General features: G+C 35.7%; 1 protein-coding gene across 1 annotated transcript; it reads left to right on the forward strand.

The window, feature by feature from the left end:
* The first annotated feature begins 506 nt into the window (after nt 1-506).
* On the forward strand, nt 507-11715 carry VHA-A (vacuolar ATP synthase subunit A). The gene is made up of 20 exons (XM_006850850.4): nt 507-808; nt 2198-2324; nt 2659-2714; nt 2838-2894; nt 3191-3302; nt 3458-3495; nt 3579-3680; nt 3849-3905; nt 4005-4076; nt 4206-4307; nt 4394-4456; nt 4559-4691; nt 6019-6125; nt 6633-6827; nt 6927-7013; nt 8418-8522; nt 8704-8801; nt 9077-9155; nt 9424-9512; nt 11248-11715. Exons 1-20 carry the CDS (start codon nt 731-733, stop codon nt 11360-11362), a joined length of 1872 nt encoding a protein of 623 aa, XP_006850913.1. The 5' UTR covers nt 507-730; the 3' UTR covers nt 11363-11715.
* Nucleotides 11716-18824: the final 7109 nt, after the last annotated feature.

Below are 18824 nucleotides of genomic sequence, written 5' to 3' on the forward strand. Positions count from 1 at the left end.
TAAGATGGATATTAGAAAAGGGACCACATTTAATCTTTTTTTAGAATAATATGGAATGAGGCATTTTTCCAGCAAACAATTTATAAGAGGGAAAACTTGTGTGTCGTTACTGAAAAACGCAAGGGTGTATTTTCTCAAAAAAACTGAAAATGGAAAATAAATAAATAATAAGAAAAATGTTTTACTGGCTACACCGTATTTCTATAAAAAACGGTCCAAAGGTATAAAAACATCATTATTAAGGATGGACTCAAATAGGTGGTCCATTTAAAAACAGGCTTAACTAACTGTCTAAGTATTTCTTAATTCAATTATTATTTCTAGTTTTTATTTTTCACCATAGTAAAAGATTACATATTCCCTAAAAGTTAGGATTAAAGTATATTTAAAAAATATATTTATTGCGAAGCACGCATTTTGCTGGCCGCATAGAAACCGTATATGCAAAGTCCAAAACGGTAATAAATGAGAACATAAGTAGGCAGTAATAACCTGGTTTCACCCTCGACTACATAAGGGCACTTCGAGCCCTCTTTCGCCCTCTTCTCCCCCACATTCTCTCTCTCTACAGATTTTCTTTCTCTCTCTGATCTAACCTAATTTTGATTGGATTTTTCTCATATTGGGGCTTTGATATCTACTCATTTCCCTCCATTAAATCCCATTTTTTGGGGTTTTTTTTTCTCGTTATTTAAGCCTCAATTTTCTGGTTTTTAAGCAATTTTTCACAATGCCTTCTGCATATGGAGACCGAATGACCACCTTCGAGGACTCAGAGCGGGAGAGCGAATATGGATATGTTCGCAAGGTATGATTTTGTATTTTTTAAGATGTTTATTTCTTGTGTTTTCTGGTTTTTGTGTTATTATTCAAAATTTTGCGGTGAATTTGCATTTTTGGAGATTAAAATTTGGGAGAATTTGGTGTACTTGCACTACTTGAGGTAGATCGGTGCCCATTCCTGCTGTTCCACTGATTTAATTTTTGCAAGTGAAAGAGCTCGTCAAGATATATATTTTTTTATTTTTTTTATTTTTTTTATTTTTATCATTATCATTACTATTGTAATTTTTGTTTTTTTGAGGTGCAGGGTCATGTTTTTCAGTTCAGGACTTTTTGTTTTATATTTAATTTTTTTGATAGTTTGGGATTAATTTTTACTGTATTATTGATCTATTTTATGGTTTAAAATTTAAAGTATGAAGCTTTTAGTATACCACTGGTTACATTTTTTTTGTGTTCTTTATTTGTCAAATTGACACTGATGATTCTGTAAATCTGTTTTTGTTTTTTGCTTCTGTTTTTTTTTTTTGATCTTTCCTGCATTTTGCTAGTGTTTATTGATTAAATTGGGTAAAATGAACAAATGTTTTTTTTTTTTTTTTTTCTTATTTTCATTTTGTTGATTTTGGGTATGATGCATCTGCTAAGTTGTTCCTTTCATCTATGGGTAGTGCATGGGTGGATGGTTTTGATTGTTTCATCCAAACATGTATTTTAGAAACTTAATCATCCATTCCACAGTGGTGGTACTGTATTTTAGTTATGTAATTAATGTGTCTCATGCAATTGGGTCTTTGGATTTAAGTTTGTGAGAATGCCCCCGTGTTTTAATAGTTTATGTTCTTTTTTCTAATTCCTTTTAAATAAACTTTATTTATAAGTTATGATTTCGCAACGAAAGGATTTTGAAGTAAATCCATTTGCTTCCCCTTAGACACATGTTATTCTTCAAACCTGAATTACTTTTTTTTTGAGATGTTATTTCTCTAAACTAAGTTCATTTGGTTGCACATGTTATTGCTCCAGACCGAGTTTATTTTTTCCCTTTAAACACATGTTATTTCTCGTAACTATCTGTAAACTGATTTCTATTGGGATTTTCTTGACAAAGTTTTTATAGTTTGAAATTTCCAAAGTTGAAAATCTGAATTTTATTTTTTAAAATGAGATTTAAATGCCAATGATATCAAGGGTTTAGTACGAACTTGGATTGGGAAACAACCCATTGATGAAAGGCAAGTGGGAAGATCATTATGCATTCTATTTTAGACTTAACCTTTTTTTTTTTGAACTTTAATTGAAAGAATACTATACTTGAAATGATCCTTGCCTTTCAATCCCAAGTTACTTGTTATTACATAATGATAGATGATCTTTCTCCTTCTTTAGCACTAACAGGTGCATTATTTTACAGGTGTCAGGTCCTGTTGTGGTCGCTGATGGAATGGCCGGAGCTGCTATGTATGAGCTTGTTCGTGTGGGTCACGACAAGCTCATAGGGGAAATCATTCGACTTGAAGGAAACTCTGCTACAATTCAAGGTGCTTGATTGGTTTCCAACTTACCCATGAGCTGCATTTTCCTTTTGTTTGATTCACAGGCCTATCTTTCTTGTTATTTATCTAGAGGATGAAATCATTTCTGATAGGCTTCTTACTTTGCTTAGTTGGTCATTTTGATTTTCTTTTTCTTCACTTCCCCTTTCCCTCCAAGTGCTGTAACTGGAGTGGATGCTTTCATCTTGTTGAGATTAGCTGTTATATGTTTTATACCCTTAACTATCCTTGTTATGGTTTGCTTTTTTCTTTTTGATTTGTATCCTTGATATCCATGGTCAGTATCCTTGATATGGTTTTGCTGCTTCTATTTTTGCAGTCTACGAGGAAACTGCGGGGTTAATGGTGAATGATCCTGTCCTGCGTACACGCAAGGTATAGGGTCAAATTCTCCACATTCTGTCTTAATGCTTGAGTGGAAATTGTTGCTCTGAGAAATGGAGGAAATTTTACTGGTCTTTTAATTTATGTTAATGAGAAAATGTGTTCCTCTTGCAGCCTCTCTCTGTGGAGCTAGGACCTGGCATCCTGGGGAACATCTTTGATGGAATTCAGGTTTTATGATGATCTTAGTTGTTACCCATTTTCAATTTCCATGATTAGATATTTCAGCTCAGTTACCGTTTGAATGTAGTCTTGTAGTATAGTTCTCTATCTACTTGCAATTGCTGTCTCTGTTAAAGCATAAACCGCATCCTGTACTCCTCTTATAGATTACTAGTATGATCGAGATCTTTGTGCAACTCTTTTGTTCTATATATATGCATTGCTTAATGACTCAATTCATTGCATACAAGTGGTGGTTTAATTATTTACTTTGTTTTGATGTTCGTTTCTCTATTTGACTGCAGAGGCCTCTTAAAACTATTGCCAAAATATCTGGTGATGTCTATATACCCCGTGGTGTGTCCGTTCCAGCCCTTGACAAGGATGTCTTGTGGGAGTTCCAGCCCAAGAATTTTGGTATATTTTACTAAAAGTTGAAGAATTTAACTCTAATATATGCAAGTGACATGCTTTGGTATTTGTGCAATTGGAAAAGTAGTTACTATCCAGATGGTTGTTTTGCTAGTGCCTGCTCCTTGGCCATTGATTGGTGATCTTTATACTTGTTGCAGCTGTTGGGGATCTTCTTACTGGTGGTGATTTATATGCTGTAAGTTTGTAACATTTGCTCTTCTCATGTTGTCTTCATTTCCATTCTGGGCATGACCTTATTGTTTCTTTACTTCTTTGCAGACCGTCTTTGAAAACAGTTTGATGCAGCACCATGTTGCTCTTCCCCCTGGTGCAATGGGCAAGATATCTTATGTTGCTCCAGCTGGTCAATACTCACTCAAGGTTGTATGATGATTTACTTGTTATACAAGCTGTTTGGGCACCATGACAAATGACTTAATCTTTTCATGTATAAGGGTTTATTCTACTGGTATTCTCTGTAAAGGACTCTTGTTAAATACGTTTTACCCTCCTCTGGGAAAAGCTAACACCTTTGTTCTCTGTTGATAGGATATCGTGTTGGAACTGGAGTTTCAAGGTGTAAAGAAGGAATTCACTATGCTCCAGGTAAATTGCGTACTTGCTCTAATTGGTGTTTGAAGGTATGTTTGGTCATATGGAATGGAATGTTTATTTGTCACTGATTTGTTGTTAATACTGCTATAGACTTGGCCTGTTCGTACGCCAAGACCTGTTGCTGCCAAGCTTCCTGCTGATACACCCCTCTTGACTGGACAGGTGATAGCTGGCTTACCCTACAGACACACATAAGAAATATTGATTTATGGCACCCTATCTGCTATTTTTTTTGTTTGTTCAAAATTTTCATTGCAATATTCATATGTTTTTTTCCTTTATTGGCTGCAGCGTGTACTTGATGCTCTTTTCCCCTCGGTCCTTGGGGGAACCTGTGCTATTCCAGGTGCATTTGGCTGTGGCAAAACAGTCATTAGTCAAGCGCTTTCAAAGGTAAGAGTGGTCTCTTATGTTTGATCTATAAATATCTGAATGCTGAAAGATTCTGAAGTTGTTGATTATGATATCTTTGTTTGCAGTACTCTAATTCAGACACTGTGGTCTATGTTGGTTGTGGGGAACGAGGAAATGAGATGGCAGAAGTATGTATTTTACCGTGCTTATCTTTTTGTCATTTAATATGCTTATATTTCTCTGATTTGAAAATTTGAATCGTGGATTGACATGATTATAAAATCATTCAGGTGCTTATGGATTTTCCCCAATTGACAATGACATTACCTGATGGGAGGGAAGAATCTGTCATGAAGCGTACAACACTTGTGGCTAACACTTCAAATATGCCTGTCGCAGCTAGAGAGGCATCCATCTACACTGGTAGGCCATCTAAACTATATATATATATATATACACACACACACACACACAAATAGAAGAGACTAAAAAATTCCTATTGGCAAAAATGAACAGAGTTTTCGCCCATAGGCTTGGTGCCGTCCGATTTTTTGGATGGCGTGGATTAAAGACCGTCACAGACTTAGCATGTCCATGGCGGTCTGTCACGGACATAGCAAGTCCATGATGGGATTTTTTTCACGCAAATTTGAAGCAAAAAATATGGGGAGACCGCCACAGCTCCTGTAGGTCAGTGGCGGTTTTTAGGCAAAACAGTCACGGACATAGCATGTCCGTGAAGGGGGCAAAACACTGTAGCACTTCACCTATAGGCATTTTTAAGACTTTTCCTATATTTCTATATATCTAGAAGCTTAAAAATAGTCTAGGTTTTCTTTCCCACTGACGCATTCGAAAGCCGCTAATTATTTCTAAATAAAAAAACGGGTTGGGGCCTGTATTCCCCACTGATCTACGCAAAAAAAATGTGAAGTAACATTCTTATTTCAAGCAGAATGCTGCTTTGTGGCTATAAAAAATGTATATGTTTGGTTGCCTTTATTAGGGATAGACTCTCATGATAATGAATTATCTCAAGAATTTCTAGTCATGTTGACTGGATAAAAGTTGATGCAGCACATATTTTCTCCATGGTGAGCATTGGAATATAATTGAGGATGTTGTGAGGGATTTCTTTTGGAAATTATTTTATTTTATATTTTTTTATATGTTTTTGAAGTTAGTTTTATTCAGAACTATTGTCTAGTGCCTCTTTCTAGCAGTGCCAAGCGATTTGTTTCAACATTTTGGTATTTTGTTTGAGACTTGTTCTTTCCCTACACAAGCCATGTGTAATGATATTTTATCTGAAGTCTCCTTGTCATCCTTGTACTCAGTTATGAGGGCTTTATATCCAAATCTTTGGGTATTCAATCATTTCCTTTTTTGTTACATTGTTGCAATTGTTGGGGTTAGATATTATCGACCAATTCAAATAGTATGGCCTTTCGCTGATCATTAATGAATGTCACTTTGTGATTGCTCAGTACTCTTAAGGAGAAATAATTCAGTGTGAATGTACTGGATGTGTGCATCTTTTAATGTAGAAGATTGGATACTATCCAAGTAGATGTATACTGTGGAAGTAATGGCAATGCTCTCCTCATGGGCCAGACATGACTTTCTTTTTCTGGACTTGTACATGAGATGGAAATTTGAGTTTTCTCCTGTCTGCGTTATTTTACCTTTTCCTCTTAAGCTTCTAGATCTTTTTTCTATTTAAACATAAAAATTCTCTGTTATTTTTCAGGTATCACCATAGCAGAATACTTCAGAGACATGGGATATAATGTTAGTATGATGGCAGATTCAACCTCTCGTTGGGCAGAAGCCTTGCGTGAAATATCTGGCCGTCTGGTGATTATCTCTTTCATACATAATCCTTTATTGATAGAATTGATTCATTATATTCTCACAATCTGCGTCATCATCAAGGACAGTAATGTGCATCTGCCATTCTTTTGGAGTCAATTTCTAGCTCAAGTTCAATTTCTTATTCTTTTCCTTTCCTTTTCTGCTTGGAATATACATGTGTGTGTGTGCTGGTGTGCATGCACATGTGTGTTCGTTTTTTAGGCCTCCAAGACTGAAGGTTATTTGTTTCAATTTTTTTCTGATAATTCCCAGCAGTTTTAGATTTATAGAATAAAAAGGAAGGGGTGTTATACTGTTCATTATTCAATTTATCCTCTAGGTTCAAGTGAATCAGGATCCTTCCAAATTGAGTGATTGATATTCCTCCTTGTGCGATCCATATAACAATCATAACACATGATGTAGCAGACCCTGATGCAGGATTTAATTTCATTTGGAAATTGTGTTCTCCCTTTCTAAATTTTAATTATGTTTTCTGTTTCTTTTTAGGCTGAAATGCCTGCTGACAGTGGGTACCCAGCTTACCTTGCAGCACGTTTGGCTTCATTTTATGAGCGTGCTGGTAAGGTGAAATGTCTCGGTCGACCAGATCGTACTGGTAGTGTGACCATTGTCGGTGCTGTTTCGCCTCCTGGAGGAGACTTCTCAGACCCTGTTACTTCTGCGACTCTTGGTATTGTTCAGGTTAGCCAAATTCCTTGCTGGGTCTTTTATGTAGTTTGTGAATAAAACGCATGATTTTCGTAGTAAGCACCATTTAAATTTGTACATGCGAATGCACAGGTTTTCTGGGGTCTAGACAAGAAACTTGCTCAGAGAAAACATTTTCCTTCTGTGAACTGGCTGATTTCATACTCGAAGTACACCAAGGTGTGTTCTAACTTTCATTTATGTGCTGAGGGTTCTGTATTTTTTAAGTACTGAAAATGATATTTAGTACAGTTCTTGAAAAAGGGAAAAGTCCTACTTATTTTCTAGGGCTCTGTTCAAGTTTGTAATTGTTCTGTAACCCAGTGTTCGCAAAACCGGCCGATCTAACCGCTAACCGGCCGGTTAGATCGGAACCGGCCAGCGACCGGTTCCGGTTTTGGCCGGTTTTGGTGGTCACCCAGTATTTTAAACTTTAAATAGAATAATACTTCACATTCATATCAAATATGTTGGAATGGTGTATTGGTTAGCTTTGACGAGTGGTGTTTATATTATTCGGGGTTCAAATCCCACCAACAGTATTTTAAAAACCCATGAATTAGCCAGCAATTAAAAACCCATGAATTAATTGGTTCAAAAACCATATGCTTTTTTTCTTTTAAAAAACCATGAATTGGTTAAAAAACCATATGCCATTTATTACTTGATCACCATTTGATAAAAATAAGGGTTTATATTATATATAATATAATTTTTTCTTCATTTTTTTTAAGAAAAAAATATCATTTTCTTGAAAAAAAGATCATTTTCTTTAAAAAAAAAAGATAAAAAAAGAAAGATCATTTTCTTTAAAAAAAAATAGTTGGTCAAGTCGATTTTTTTAAAACTATTTTAATATTCTTTACATTATGGTAAACATTAAAAAATATTTTGATCATTGATACTCACTTTTATATTTTCCTAACTTTTCAGAAATTTTTTAAAATACCCCTTGGCACAAATTGACTCGTTAAAATCTATTTTTTCATTAATTTACAACTTCATTTGAGTGTGTTTTGTTTTAATCACTTTCTTTATATGTTTTTCATATTTTAGTAGATTTTTTTTTCTTTTTTATTTTTTAACATTTTTTTAATCGTTCCGGACTTGCCCGGTTAGAGCGGTTGAATCGGCCGGTTTACCGGTTAGGCCGGTTAAATCGCTTGTAGGCCCATGTCTAGTTAACCGTTCCGGTTCGATTTTGCGAACACTGCTGTAACCTGATATTTTTTAAAAAATTGGGGAATGGGGATGTAGCTCTGAATGTATTAAGAAATATAGTTACCAACCAAGGAAACAACCTTATTAAGAAATCCCATTATCTTTTTGACATGAAGTTAAACCATTCATATGTTGTTCCCAATAGTACTAATGCCATGCCATACTGATTGAGTATGGAAGTTGGGGATACGTGCTGTTTACATTGTGTCCCATGTTCACTGAGACAAGACTCCCACTTCACGGTAGCCTAGGCATCTGAAGTTGTGCATAAATTTTATAACTATTATTGGTCTTAATTTTATCTTATTTTAAATTATTTTGGATTTCAAGATTTTTTTAATTGTCATGTTATTCATGCTGCAGGCTTTGGAGTCTTTCTATGAGCGGTTTGACCGGGATTTTATATCTATTAGGACCAAAGCCCGTGAGGTGCTCCAGAGAGAAGATGATCTGAATGAGATTGTTCAGGTACTTACTTTTTCTAGCTTTAAGTGGTATTTTTCTTCTGGCTTTGTTTCAGCATCTGCTTTCATTTGTATTTCTCAGTGATCCTCTACATCTATTAACTGTCTTTTCGTGATTACGAGATTCTATCGGTTATGAGGTTCTTGACGCTACAACCATTTGAAACTTCTGCTCAATGTTTCAGCTTGTTGGTAAAGATGCCTTAGCAGAGACTGATAAGATTACACTGGAGACTGCAAAGCTTCTAAGGGAAGATTATCTTGCCCAAAACGCTTTCACACCGTAAGTTTAAGCTGAAACATCGGTTGTAGCAAGATCTGTCTGGTATATCATGTTTTATTTTCACTGGGTCCTGCGCATGTCTTGATTGTGACCTGTTGGAAAATGAACTAGGAAGTTCAACCTATTGGAAGATGAACTAGGAGCGTTCACTTAAAATAGATGAGATAAAATGTTATGAAGATTGTGGTCTTTGTATGTTAGTTTATTACATATATATTGTATACTAAAAGAATAATGCACTGGGCACCCTAATTTCTTTTGTTTGTTTTATGCAGATATGACAGGTACTGTCCGTTCTACAAGTCTGTTTGGATGATGCGGAATATTGTCCATTTTAACACATTAGCCAATCAGGTAATTCTATCTGCTGATTTGTCCTAGTTGTAATTCTTATTTCTAGTTGCCTTATAATTTGTAGTTAAAAAGTTTTTGCCCTTCTCTTGCCACATGCTTGGAATAGGTTTCGGAAAAAAAAAACGTGGACATACACATGCAAGCACAAAGAGAGAGAGAGAGAGAGAGAGAGAGAGAGAGAGAGAGAGAGAGTGGAATGTTCCTATTCCATTTGCTTTTTCATTCGTTCTTCGTGATAATGAACACTCACAATAGTACTCTTTTGCAGGCTGTGGAGAGAGGAGCTGGTCCTGATGGCCAGAAGATCACATATGGCATAGTCAAACAACGTTTGGGTGACCTCTTCTATCGATTAGTGTAAGTAATATACATTGCTTTGTCTTGCTTAAGAAAAATTTCTAGACTTTCCTGATAGGAAATTGGGGAACTTAGGATTCCACATTTGGTCTGATAGCAACCCAGTTTAGACCACTTATAGTGTGCTTCCCTAGGAGCACACCATGCACTGACTCCCTCGAGCAAACGAGCTACTTAGGAGGACTTTTTCCATCTGAAATTTGGGGATCCACTTCAGAATAACCAGATGTTTTAAAAAGAAAAAAAGTTGGACTTTGAGTTTCCAAACACCGATCTGATTGTCCAAAAATTGGATAGTGTCTTTTCAATTTTGGAATGTTATGTTTTCAGGCACATATAGTGTGTATGATTTTGTTTTATTATATTATTTATTTTTTAAGTTCATTATTCCGGTTGGTAGCTTGGTTGAGGAGATTAAGTGCCAAAACTCAGGGTTCCTAATAATATACCTTTGCTGAGTGTAAGTGAAGTGGAGGAGTAGGAGAGAGATCTTTCATGATGTACATCTAGGGCTTTACCTGAGGAAGTCAATGGGCAATATGCTCCTGCAGGAGTATATATTCTTTTGGCTTAGTTGATGATGAGTATACCATAAAGGAGGAAGTATATATATTAACATAGCTCGTTTATGGGACATGGCGGTATCCACCATCAAGTCTCAACAATGAACAGTGGAGATTAAGGGTGAACTCCCTCCATAAAGTACCATTAGTCCCCACTCTGTTGTTGAGAATGAGCGAGGATCCAGCAATTTTTTACCATATACCATACAGAAGCTGTGTACTGATACTCCCCTTCCAAATAATTGTTTAAAAGTCCTGGGTATTGATAATATGACTACTATAGGAGTTATCTCAAAAAGCTGCTCTTTATATCTTGAAAAACATTGTCATTCTTCTTCATCAAAGCTCAAAAAAGAAAAAAGGCTCAAGGAAGGCCATCTAGGCTTATTAGACACACAAGGTGTTTTCATGTGTAATCACGTTCTGTAGTATCACGAGTTCTGTCATAAAAAAACGCATTAAACAACTAGGGCTGTTTTACTGTTAAATTCAAATTTACTGCTCATTGGATTATTAGCGTTCCTTTAACAAATGACCACTCTCAACTAGTAGAGTTGTGGGATTTCTTCTATCCATATAAAGGGTGTTTAAGGTTGCAATCTTAAACAATTTAAGTAAGGTGCACTTCCAAATTTTGTCATAAGATGCATTTTTGTGTCGAACATTTCTAGAATGGCCTGAGAATCTATTTTCATCTCTAATTTTCAAATGCTAAAGTGGTTCAAATCAAGCAGATTATAAACAAATCAAAATCTTGAAATGGATTGTCCAGATGTCGCGAGATGTACTACTTTTGGGACTTGAAATCTTTTCTTATTTATTGCTATGTTCATATGTCTCGATGTCAAGATGATCAATTAGATAGTTTTCCAACATCAAAATAACCTTTTCCGATGGATTTTTGAAATGTAACTTAATTCTACAATATAAGGTGTTAACCTTATGTAAATTTTTGCCCTCTATAAATGGCTGGCGTTCTTTTTGATCTTTTTCTATGAAGTAAGAAAATATGTTGTAAAATTCTTAAATTGAAAATTTCTGACAACCCTATTTTCTATATTTAGCTATTTTAAGCATCTGAACGATTCTTAAACATTTTCGTATCCAAATTCTGGCTTACACGGCCACATGTATGGAGAAAGAGACTGTTGTAATTTTGGAACAAAATGCAGGTCACAAAAATTTGAGGATCCTGCTGAGGGAGAGGAGGCACTGGTGAAGAAGTTCAGCAAGCTGTATGATGATCTCACCGCCGGTTTCCGTAACCTTGAGGATGAGTACCGTTGATTTACTTTGGGTGGTAAAGTACTGTTTTGTCAGTGGGCACCATGCCTTTTTGGAAACATTTTGTGTTTTCATTTGTAGAAATCAAATGGACCACACTCATATCGGCTTGCGGTCCACGCAAATCGGCTAGCCCTTCTCTTGGTTTAGTGTCCGCTGGCATGCTCTGCCTTATTATTTCTTTATTATTCAAAACAATAAGGTTTGGGTGTGTTGTTTTACTTTAAGTGAAACGAGAGTGTTCATAGTGAGATTTTGATGTGTAATATTTGGCAGTTTCTTGCACTTGTGGCTACTATTTGTTTTTTGTGATTTAGTTTGATTATGTGGGTTGGTGAATGTATTGAATTTCTTCATGGTGCTCCTTCTGGATGGTATCTACTTGGTAAGATGCAATAGCCGTTCTTTTATCATTTGCAAGGCAATGTCCAATGCGCGCACACACACACACACACTGTGAGAGTATTGTTGTTTGGACTTTTTGTGATAAACTTCTAGAGTTCAAATCTTTGACCTCCATCACCCATATGGATGTCTGCAAATAAGCTGAAGTTTAGAAGACATCTGCCAATACTATCCGGAGGTTTTTCTTATGCCGTCCACTGATCCTAGCAATGGATCGTGACGGTATCCTGTTTTGAGAAAAGTCAATGATTTTTGCCTTCCCCTGCTATTAGATGTAAAATCGAGCGGTTGGAAGTATATGACAAGTATTCATGAGTGTTTTAGAATAATGTCATTGGCTGTATTCAAAGTACAAAAAATTATTTTTGAGCTTTGTAAAGAGAAAATGACATTGGGTTGGCAACGGGTTGGGACGAGTTTGGGTCGACCAGGCTTTACATGGACCCCAGTCAGGTCCAATTGACTTGGATACTGTTCCAACTCGTACCTGATTCTAGAAATTAAAACAAATGAAAATTTAATTTATGCATTACATAATTTATATATTTTATATTGGGTCCCAAACCTAAACCTGGACCTGACCTGATAGGGTCCATGTCAATCCCGAAACCAGACCCGACCTGGTTTGAGTCTGAGCGTTTGACCCGGACCCGACCAGTTGGATCTAAAAGACGGGCCCAGGCCCAGACCTAGACTCTGTTCGGGGACCTATGCCGATTGCCAACCGTAAACGACCTATTACCGCCTGATTCAATATCTAACGGCTGGAGGTAGTTTTATATAAAATTACTTATAGTACCTCCTACCTTATGAATGCCCAAATTCTGATTTAGACTAGACATTTAAAACTAGAAGGGGGGGAAGTTGATGGGGAAAATTGAGAGGGACAAGCCACAAAGAACATGTGCAACTGGCTGTCCTTTGCGGAGGTTTTGACATTTTGTCTAGGCTTTTTCTCCCATGTTCTCTCAACCCCAATAAAAGATTCTGATCTCGATAGGCAAACTCCTCCTCACGTGTTTTTCGTATTAAAAACCCACTAGTTTTAATGTAAACAAGCATCCCTTGCTCCCACGGGATCAGGGAGGGTTTTTCTTTCTTTTTTTCCTTTTCTGAAAGGTTTGGATCCACCAAATAATGACTAAGTCATTTTTTTACACCCAGATATTTTCATCCAAAGATCGGATGCCTTGTTCAATCTTGGAACTCCATCCTTTTTCAAGAACTATCCAGCACATGGATAACGTGATTTGATTTATTTATATATTTGTTTGTTTTTTAAGTTGATCGCAAGATTTAAGAGGTTACATCTCAAAATTGGTCCTAAATGTACTCCTAACTTGGGTTTTGTCTGAGGGAGAAATGAACACTACACTCCAGCAAGAGCAGCAAATTTCACTTGTTTCAAGCCTCTGTCTCCAGTTTGCTTTGATCCATTCTCGTAAAGCAGGGGAACCCCAATGGAATATTCTTCTCTCTCTATTGGCTGAGACTATAGAGAAAAGGAGGCCGTCCTCACATTTCCTTGCTATTTCAAAGGAAGTTTGACATAGAGGATCATCTTCCCCAAGGCAATATTTATTCCATAAAATTAGTCAGAGTGAGTTGGTATGGTTAATGCCTGTCCTAGTTCCATATGGTGGTCCGAGAGAGAGAGAGAGAGAGTAGGCGTTTTCAATACCCCATCATTTTTTTCTTATAGAATTTCAAATAGCCATCAAATGACATGAAAAATAAATTCTGAAATTTATGAAATTACATGTGGGATAAATGTTAAATAGTTCAACTTTGAGATGCAACTTCTTTTTTTTTTTTTTTTTAAAATCACATTAATAAATAAAAGAAAAAGTTTATATAAGGTATTAACCTTATACTATAGAAATAAGGTGCACCTAAAAAACCCAGCAAAATAGGTTGTTTCGTCACTAGAAGATTCTCCAATTGATTATCTTGACCTAGATATATATGATATGTAATAAATAATGAATTTCAAGTCCTAAAAATAGTACATCTGTAATACATTATCTAGTCCATCCAATTTCAAGATTTTTGGGTGCTCATTGATTTGTTAGATTTGTACCATTTTTGGAGCTTTCAATTTTATTTTAGGGGTAAGTTTTGGTAATGAAAATACATCTTTTATTGAGATTTTGAAGTGAACCTTACCTTAATTGTTTAAGGTTGCAACTTTATACCCATAAATAAATGCTCATGTTTTGAAGAACAAAATGTACGGCTATTTTGGATATCTTTATTTTTCTTCTTGGTAAGTTGATTGGAGTTTGGAAAATTTAAAAATCGAATATAATTGGTTATCAGCTTCTAAACGCCATGTGGCTGCCTTAATTTCATTGACATTAGTTTGCCAAGCATGCTAGGATCATCTTAAACTCAAAGTCAATGACAATGATATATAAGTTAACGTGTTAGCCAAACCTTACCAATAGTCCACAATTTTTTTATGACAATATCACTGAGCTTTTATTAATATAATGGAGAAATACAATGAATTACACAATTCAAATATCATTAACAATCAACTAATCCACTCGCCTACGCGTCAAATTGTCAGCTAAAGCATTGGCTTCACTATATATATATATATATATATATATATATATATATATATATATATATATATATATATATATATATATATATATATATATATATATGGTTGAAGGACTGTGGGAGAGAATTGCAAAGATCCATAGCCTCTAGCTGAGGGTGGCAATGGGTTGGGTGTGGTTGGGGTCCGGCTGGACCCCGATCCAGACTCGAATGTATTCGGGTCTAAAAGTTGGATCCATACCCATATCCGTCAGGTCTAAGGTTTGGTCGGGTCCATTGCCACCCTCACTATGAGCTTCTTTTTTTGTAGCATACAATGGTGAACAACAGATAACTAATTTTTGAGGGGTGGGCAATTAGAGAGAGAGACATTCGAGATCCAGAGAGAGAGCTATGTTCCGAAGAAACTGAGAGAGGAAGAATTGAAAAGAAGAAAGATAGCGATGGGGTTTGGCCATTTGAGAAACTAAAAAAAAACAGAAAGTATTGAAACGATTTTAGGGTTGAGGCTTTGGCCTATGGGTTAAACTAAAAATTCAGATCCGGGTATCCGGCAGGTTGGGTATAACAGGACCCATACTCATATTTGGGACTATCCAAATATCCTTTATTAAACCCGCGGCTCCAAAACTTGGACCCATACCTGGACCCATGTCGGGTATACCCTGCAGGTATGGGTCAGGTCCGGCTCCATTGCCACCCCTACCTCCAGCCATAAGGACCTAAGCCGCTAAGGAGGTGAAGAGACCTTTGTGCACCTATTGATTACATTTTAGGAGTCTCCTCCAATAATACAAGCAGTTGCTAATTGCCTTTGATGAATCAATTTTAGGCCTTAATCATAGCATAGAACTCTGCTTGATTTGCATATACCCAGCCAAATGGCTCAGCATAGGAAAAAAATAACAGCCCCATTGCAATCTTTAACAACTCCATCATATTATGCTCGTCTCAGGTTCCCTTGTGAACTCCCATCATAATTCACTTTTATGCTTCTCGATGGTGGTGGCTGCCATATAACTTTTGGGGGAATCTCAACCATGTGAAACTTAAAGATATGTTTTAAGTTGACCTTTATATCTACCTTAAAGATACCTTCCCCTTCTTTGCGATTGAGAACCATTCCCACTCCTAATGGAAAAATTTTCCGTTTAGATTCACTTAGCTCGAAATAACTTTTCCAAATGTTCTCTTGTTCCTTTCTAGCCAAACCTCCCATACGATAGCCGCATGGAAAATCCTTGAGATACTTCTCCTCACCTTTGGTAATCTATCTATCTCAAGCGCTATCAAAATGTCCACCTAGTTTTGAGACAGAGCTAGAAGAAATCCAATCATACCAAAAGCCCAAATCCAAATGGAAGAGGTAAATGAACAATATTTTCCAGTTGCTAATGACTTTGCCCTTGATAGAGCAGAATGGTGGAACAAAATTCATATATCCGACCCAAGTAGTTAAGATAAGACTCAAATGATAATAACGATGCTAATGACTTTGCCATAGGTGACATTTAAGCGCAAAAGCCCTAGACATACCCGAGTTTTCCTTTTGTCATACCTTTCATTTTTTCTTATCAAAGCTCTCCAATTAAACTCAGACCTTCCCCATTGAATTGAGGAACTCTGGCTTGGACTCCTGGCGAGTAGCAGTTTTTTTAAACACTGATATACACTTTTTCTCTTTCTCTCTCTCTTTTTCATTTTTCTATTTTTTATTTTTTTTTGAAATACTAAAGGTGGAAATGGAGCTTAAGCATTATGGTTGGGCGCATGCCCCACTAACCCCCAGTGCTATTCCCCTGGTGTCACCTATTCATGTCTCTGAAAATGTAGGGACCCTCCCTTTCATAATTTGTCCAAGTAGAAAGGTAGACTTTTGGTGGGTAGCAACTAACAAGCTATGGACCTCTCTCTTACTCGAGTTGGTGAATGCAAATTGAAAATAGAGAAAAGAAAGTTCCAAAATTGGCAGCAAATTAGTTATTAAAGTGGGTAAATATTTTTTCAAAAAGTTTAAGAGGTTCTATAGGTTTTATTAATATGCTCCTTATTTAATGCATGTGCATAATGCAAGTACTTACCAACGGAAAAAATAAAATAAAATCCTAGAGCAATTTGAATTTCTAATAAATAAATGAAGAGATGGTATAAAATGAGAACATTACTTTTGGTACAAAGAGGTCACAATTATTTATAATCATCCAATGTGAAATATAATAGCTTGAGTATGTTAAAAAGTTCGAAGAAATTTCATTTGAAATTTAAGCTTGGTCAATGGAATAAATGCAGCTACCCAATTTCACATCTTATAATCAAAACTAATTGTGACCCCCTAATGCTAAAAGCAAATGATATCATTGTAAGCAAATGATATCATTGTATTCCTTTTGGTAAGGTTTCTGTAAAGGAAAACATTGATAGCAATAGGACAATCTGAATCAAAACTAGTGTGCCTCCACTTTTGAAGGGAGAGATTTGTAATTTTTGGGAAATTTTTGAGAATTATTCGAGCTCTAACTAGTAAAAATCCACCGTTTTCTTGATTTGAGGTTCATTTTGAGTCATTTCATTTTAGAAAAATCTTCATTCAAGCTGTTTTTGATAGAAGTACAAGGTTTACAGCTCTATTTCTTGAATCAAAGAACCAACTTTCCGAAACTGCAAGATCCAAAATTGAGGTTCTCGATTTTGAACTCTCCAATCTTTTTGATTTGCGGTTTTAAATCCAGGATACTGTTATGGTCAAACTACAACAAGTACTTGCTCAATTTTTAGTCGCTTTGTGTAGATTTCAATCTCTTTGTTTGTATTTGTTTTTCAAGGAAAAATACTTTCGGTTTTTTCAAAATAATAGAATATTTTCACAAACCTATAAACCCATTTTGAATAAATTTTGACTTTTTTTTGTTTTTTTGTTTTTTTGTTTTCATTTCACTTTGAGCAGCTCTCTGACTCGGATTTGGCTTTCTGACTCGCATACTCAATTGGTCGAGTAGGCCATTAGTTCATTTTCGGTGAATACCAGGAAAAACATTCCAAAATTTCCAATTCGAACACTAATAAAATTGTAAAAACAAACATATTATAATAAATTAGTGATTTCTCTTTCCAAATTTCCAGTTCGAACACTAATAAAATTGTAAAAACAAATATATTATAATAAACTAGTGATTTCTCTATCCAACTTTAGCATGCTAGGTGTATTGGGTGTGATGCTCTCAACACAAAGCCTTGGTCCAACTAAGATTATGATTATGGGTGAAAGTGAAACCAATACAAAAAATTCACTTGCTACGTGCACAGACAGTGAGCAAAGATTTATGTGCAAACCAACTCTCTCTTTCATATCTTGAGATGAAAACCAACTCTCTCTCTCTCTCTCTCTGTCAAATCTTGAAATGAAAACCCCCTCTCTCTCAAATCTCAAAATGAGCACCATCTCTTTCCCTCAAATCTTGAAAAGATGTCCAATTGTCTCTCTATCCTCCAGCTCTCTCTCTCTTTGGGTCAAAACCATCTCTCTCTTTTGGATTGTGAATGAAAATGACTCTCTCTCTTTCTATCTTATTAAATCTTGAAGTCAATGTTTAATAAAGCAGTTAGGTGACCAATTCCAGTTTGGATCGATTGGATTGGCAAGCCGGATAGTTTTTGAATTTGTTTGGATCGGTGATAAAAAAAAAAAAAAAATATAAAATAAAATTAAAATTAAAATAGAGGTTTATGGAATAGAGATTTAAGGTGGACCACATAAAACATTAGATAAATTTAAAAAAAGCAGAAAAAAATAAAAAAAATGAAATGGAGGGTTTTAGTTAGGATCAGATCCAAACCATTCTGGAACTTATTCGATCCCGACCAATTCCGCATCCAGATTAACCACTCTGATGGAAAATTGCGAAGCTCTAAAACACTGCTTGAAATGAAAACCAATTCTGTCTCTAGTTCATGAAGTACAAATCCCCTCCCCCTTTCAAAACTCGTAAAACATAAGGTCCCTTCAAATATTTAAACGCTCTTAAAACTTTAAAGCTAAGCTTATATTTATAATAATAATAATAAAAACGCTCGAAATGTAAGCTTGCCCTATCCACCATGCCTCCTTGGTGGTCAAAACCGTAATTCGGACGAAGGAAAGGGTATTATTGATGTTTTCCGAAATTTAATGACTTGAGTATTAGCTCAGGCCACGTACCCCGAATTTATTGGCTGATTTCTTTATATTTCATTCATTGAACAAGTCGAGAATTCGTAGGTTCCGGGTCCGTAGCTTCCGAGCAACGAATCTCTGACCATTAGTATCGAATTCCCAAAATACCCTTTCTTTCTAAAATGATTAGATTACCCTTAATCCAACAAAAAGTTGCAAAAGAGACAAAAAAAAAATAGAAAGAATTTACATAAAGTGGTAGCCCTATCGAAGTACACCTCAAAAATTCACCAAAAAAAGAATGTTCTAAGTTGAAAAACTTTCCAATTAATCATCTCG

Source organism: Amborella trichopoda, chromosome 1 (assembly GCF_054954075.1).
Source record: "Amborella trichopoda isolate Santa Cruz 75 chromosome 1, AtrichopodaSantaCruz75HAP2 v2.0, whole genome shotgun sequence".
Lineage (NCBI taxonomy): Eukaryota > Viridiplantae > Streptophyta > Magnoliopsida > Amborellales > Amborellaceae > Amborella > Amborella trichopoda.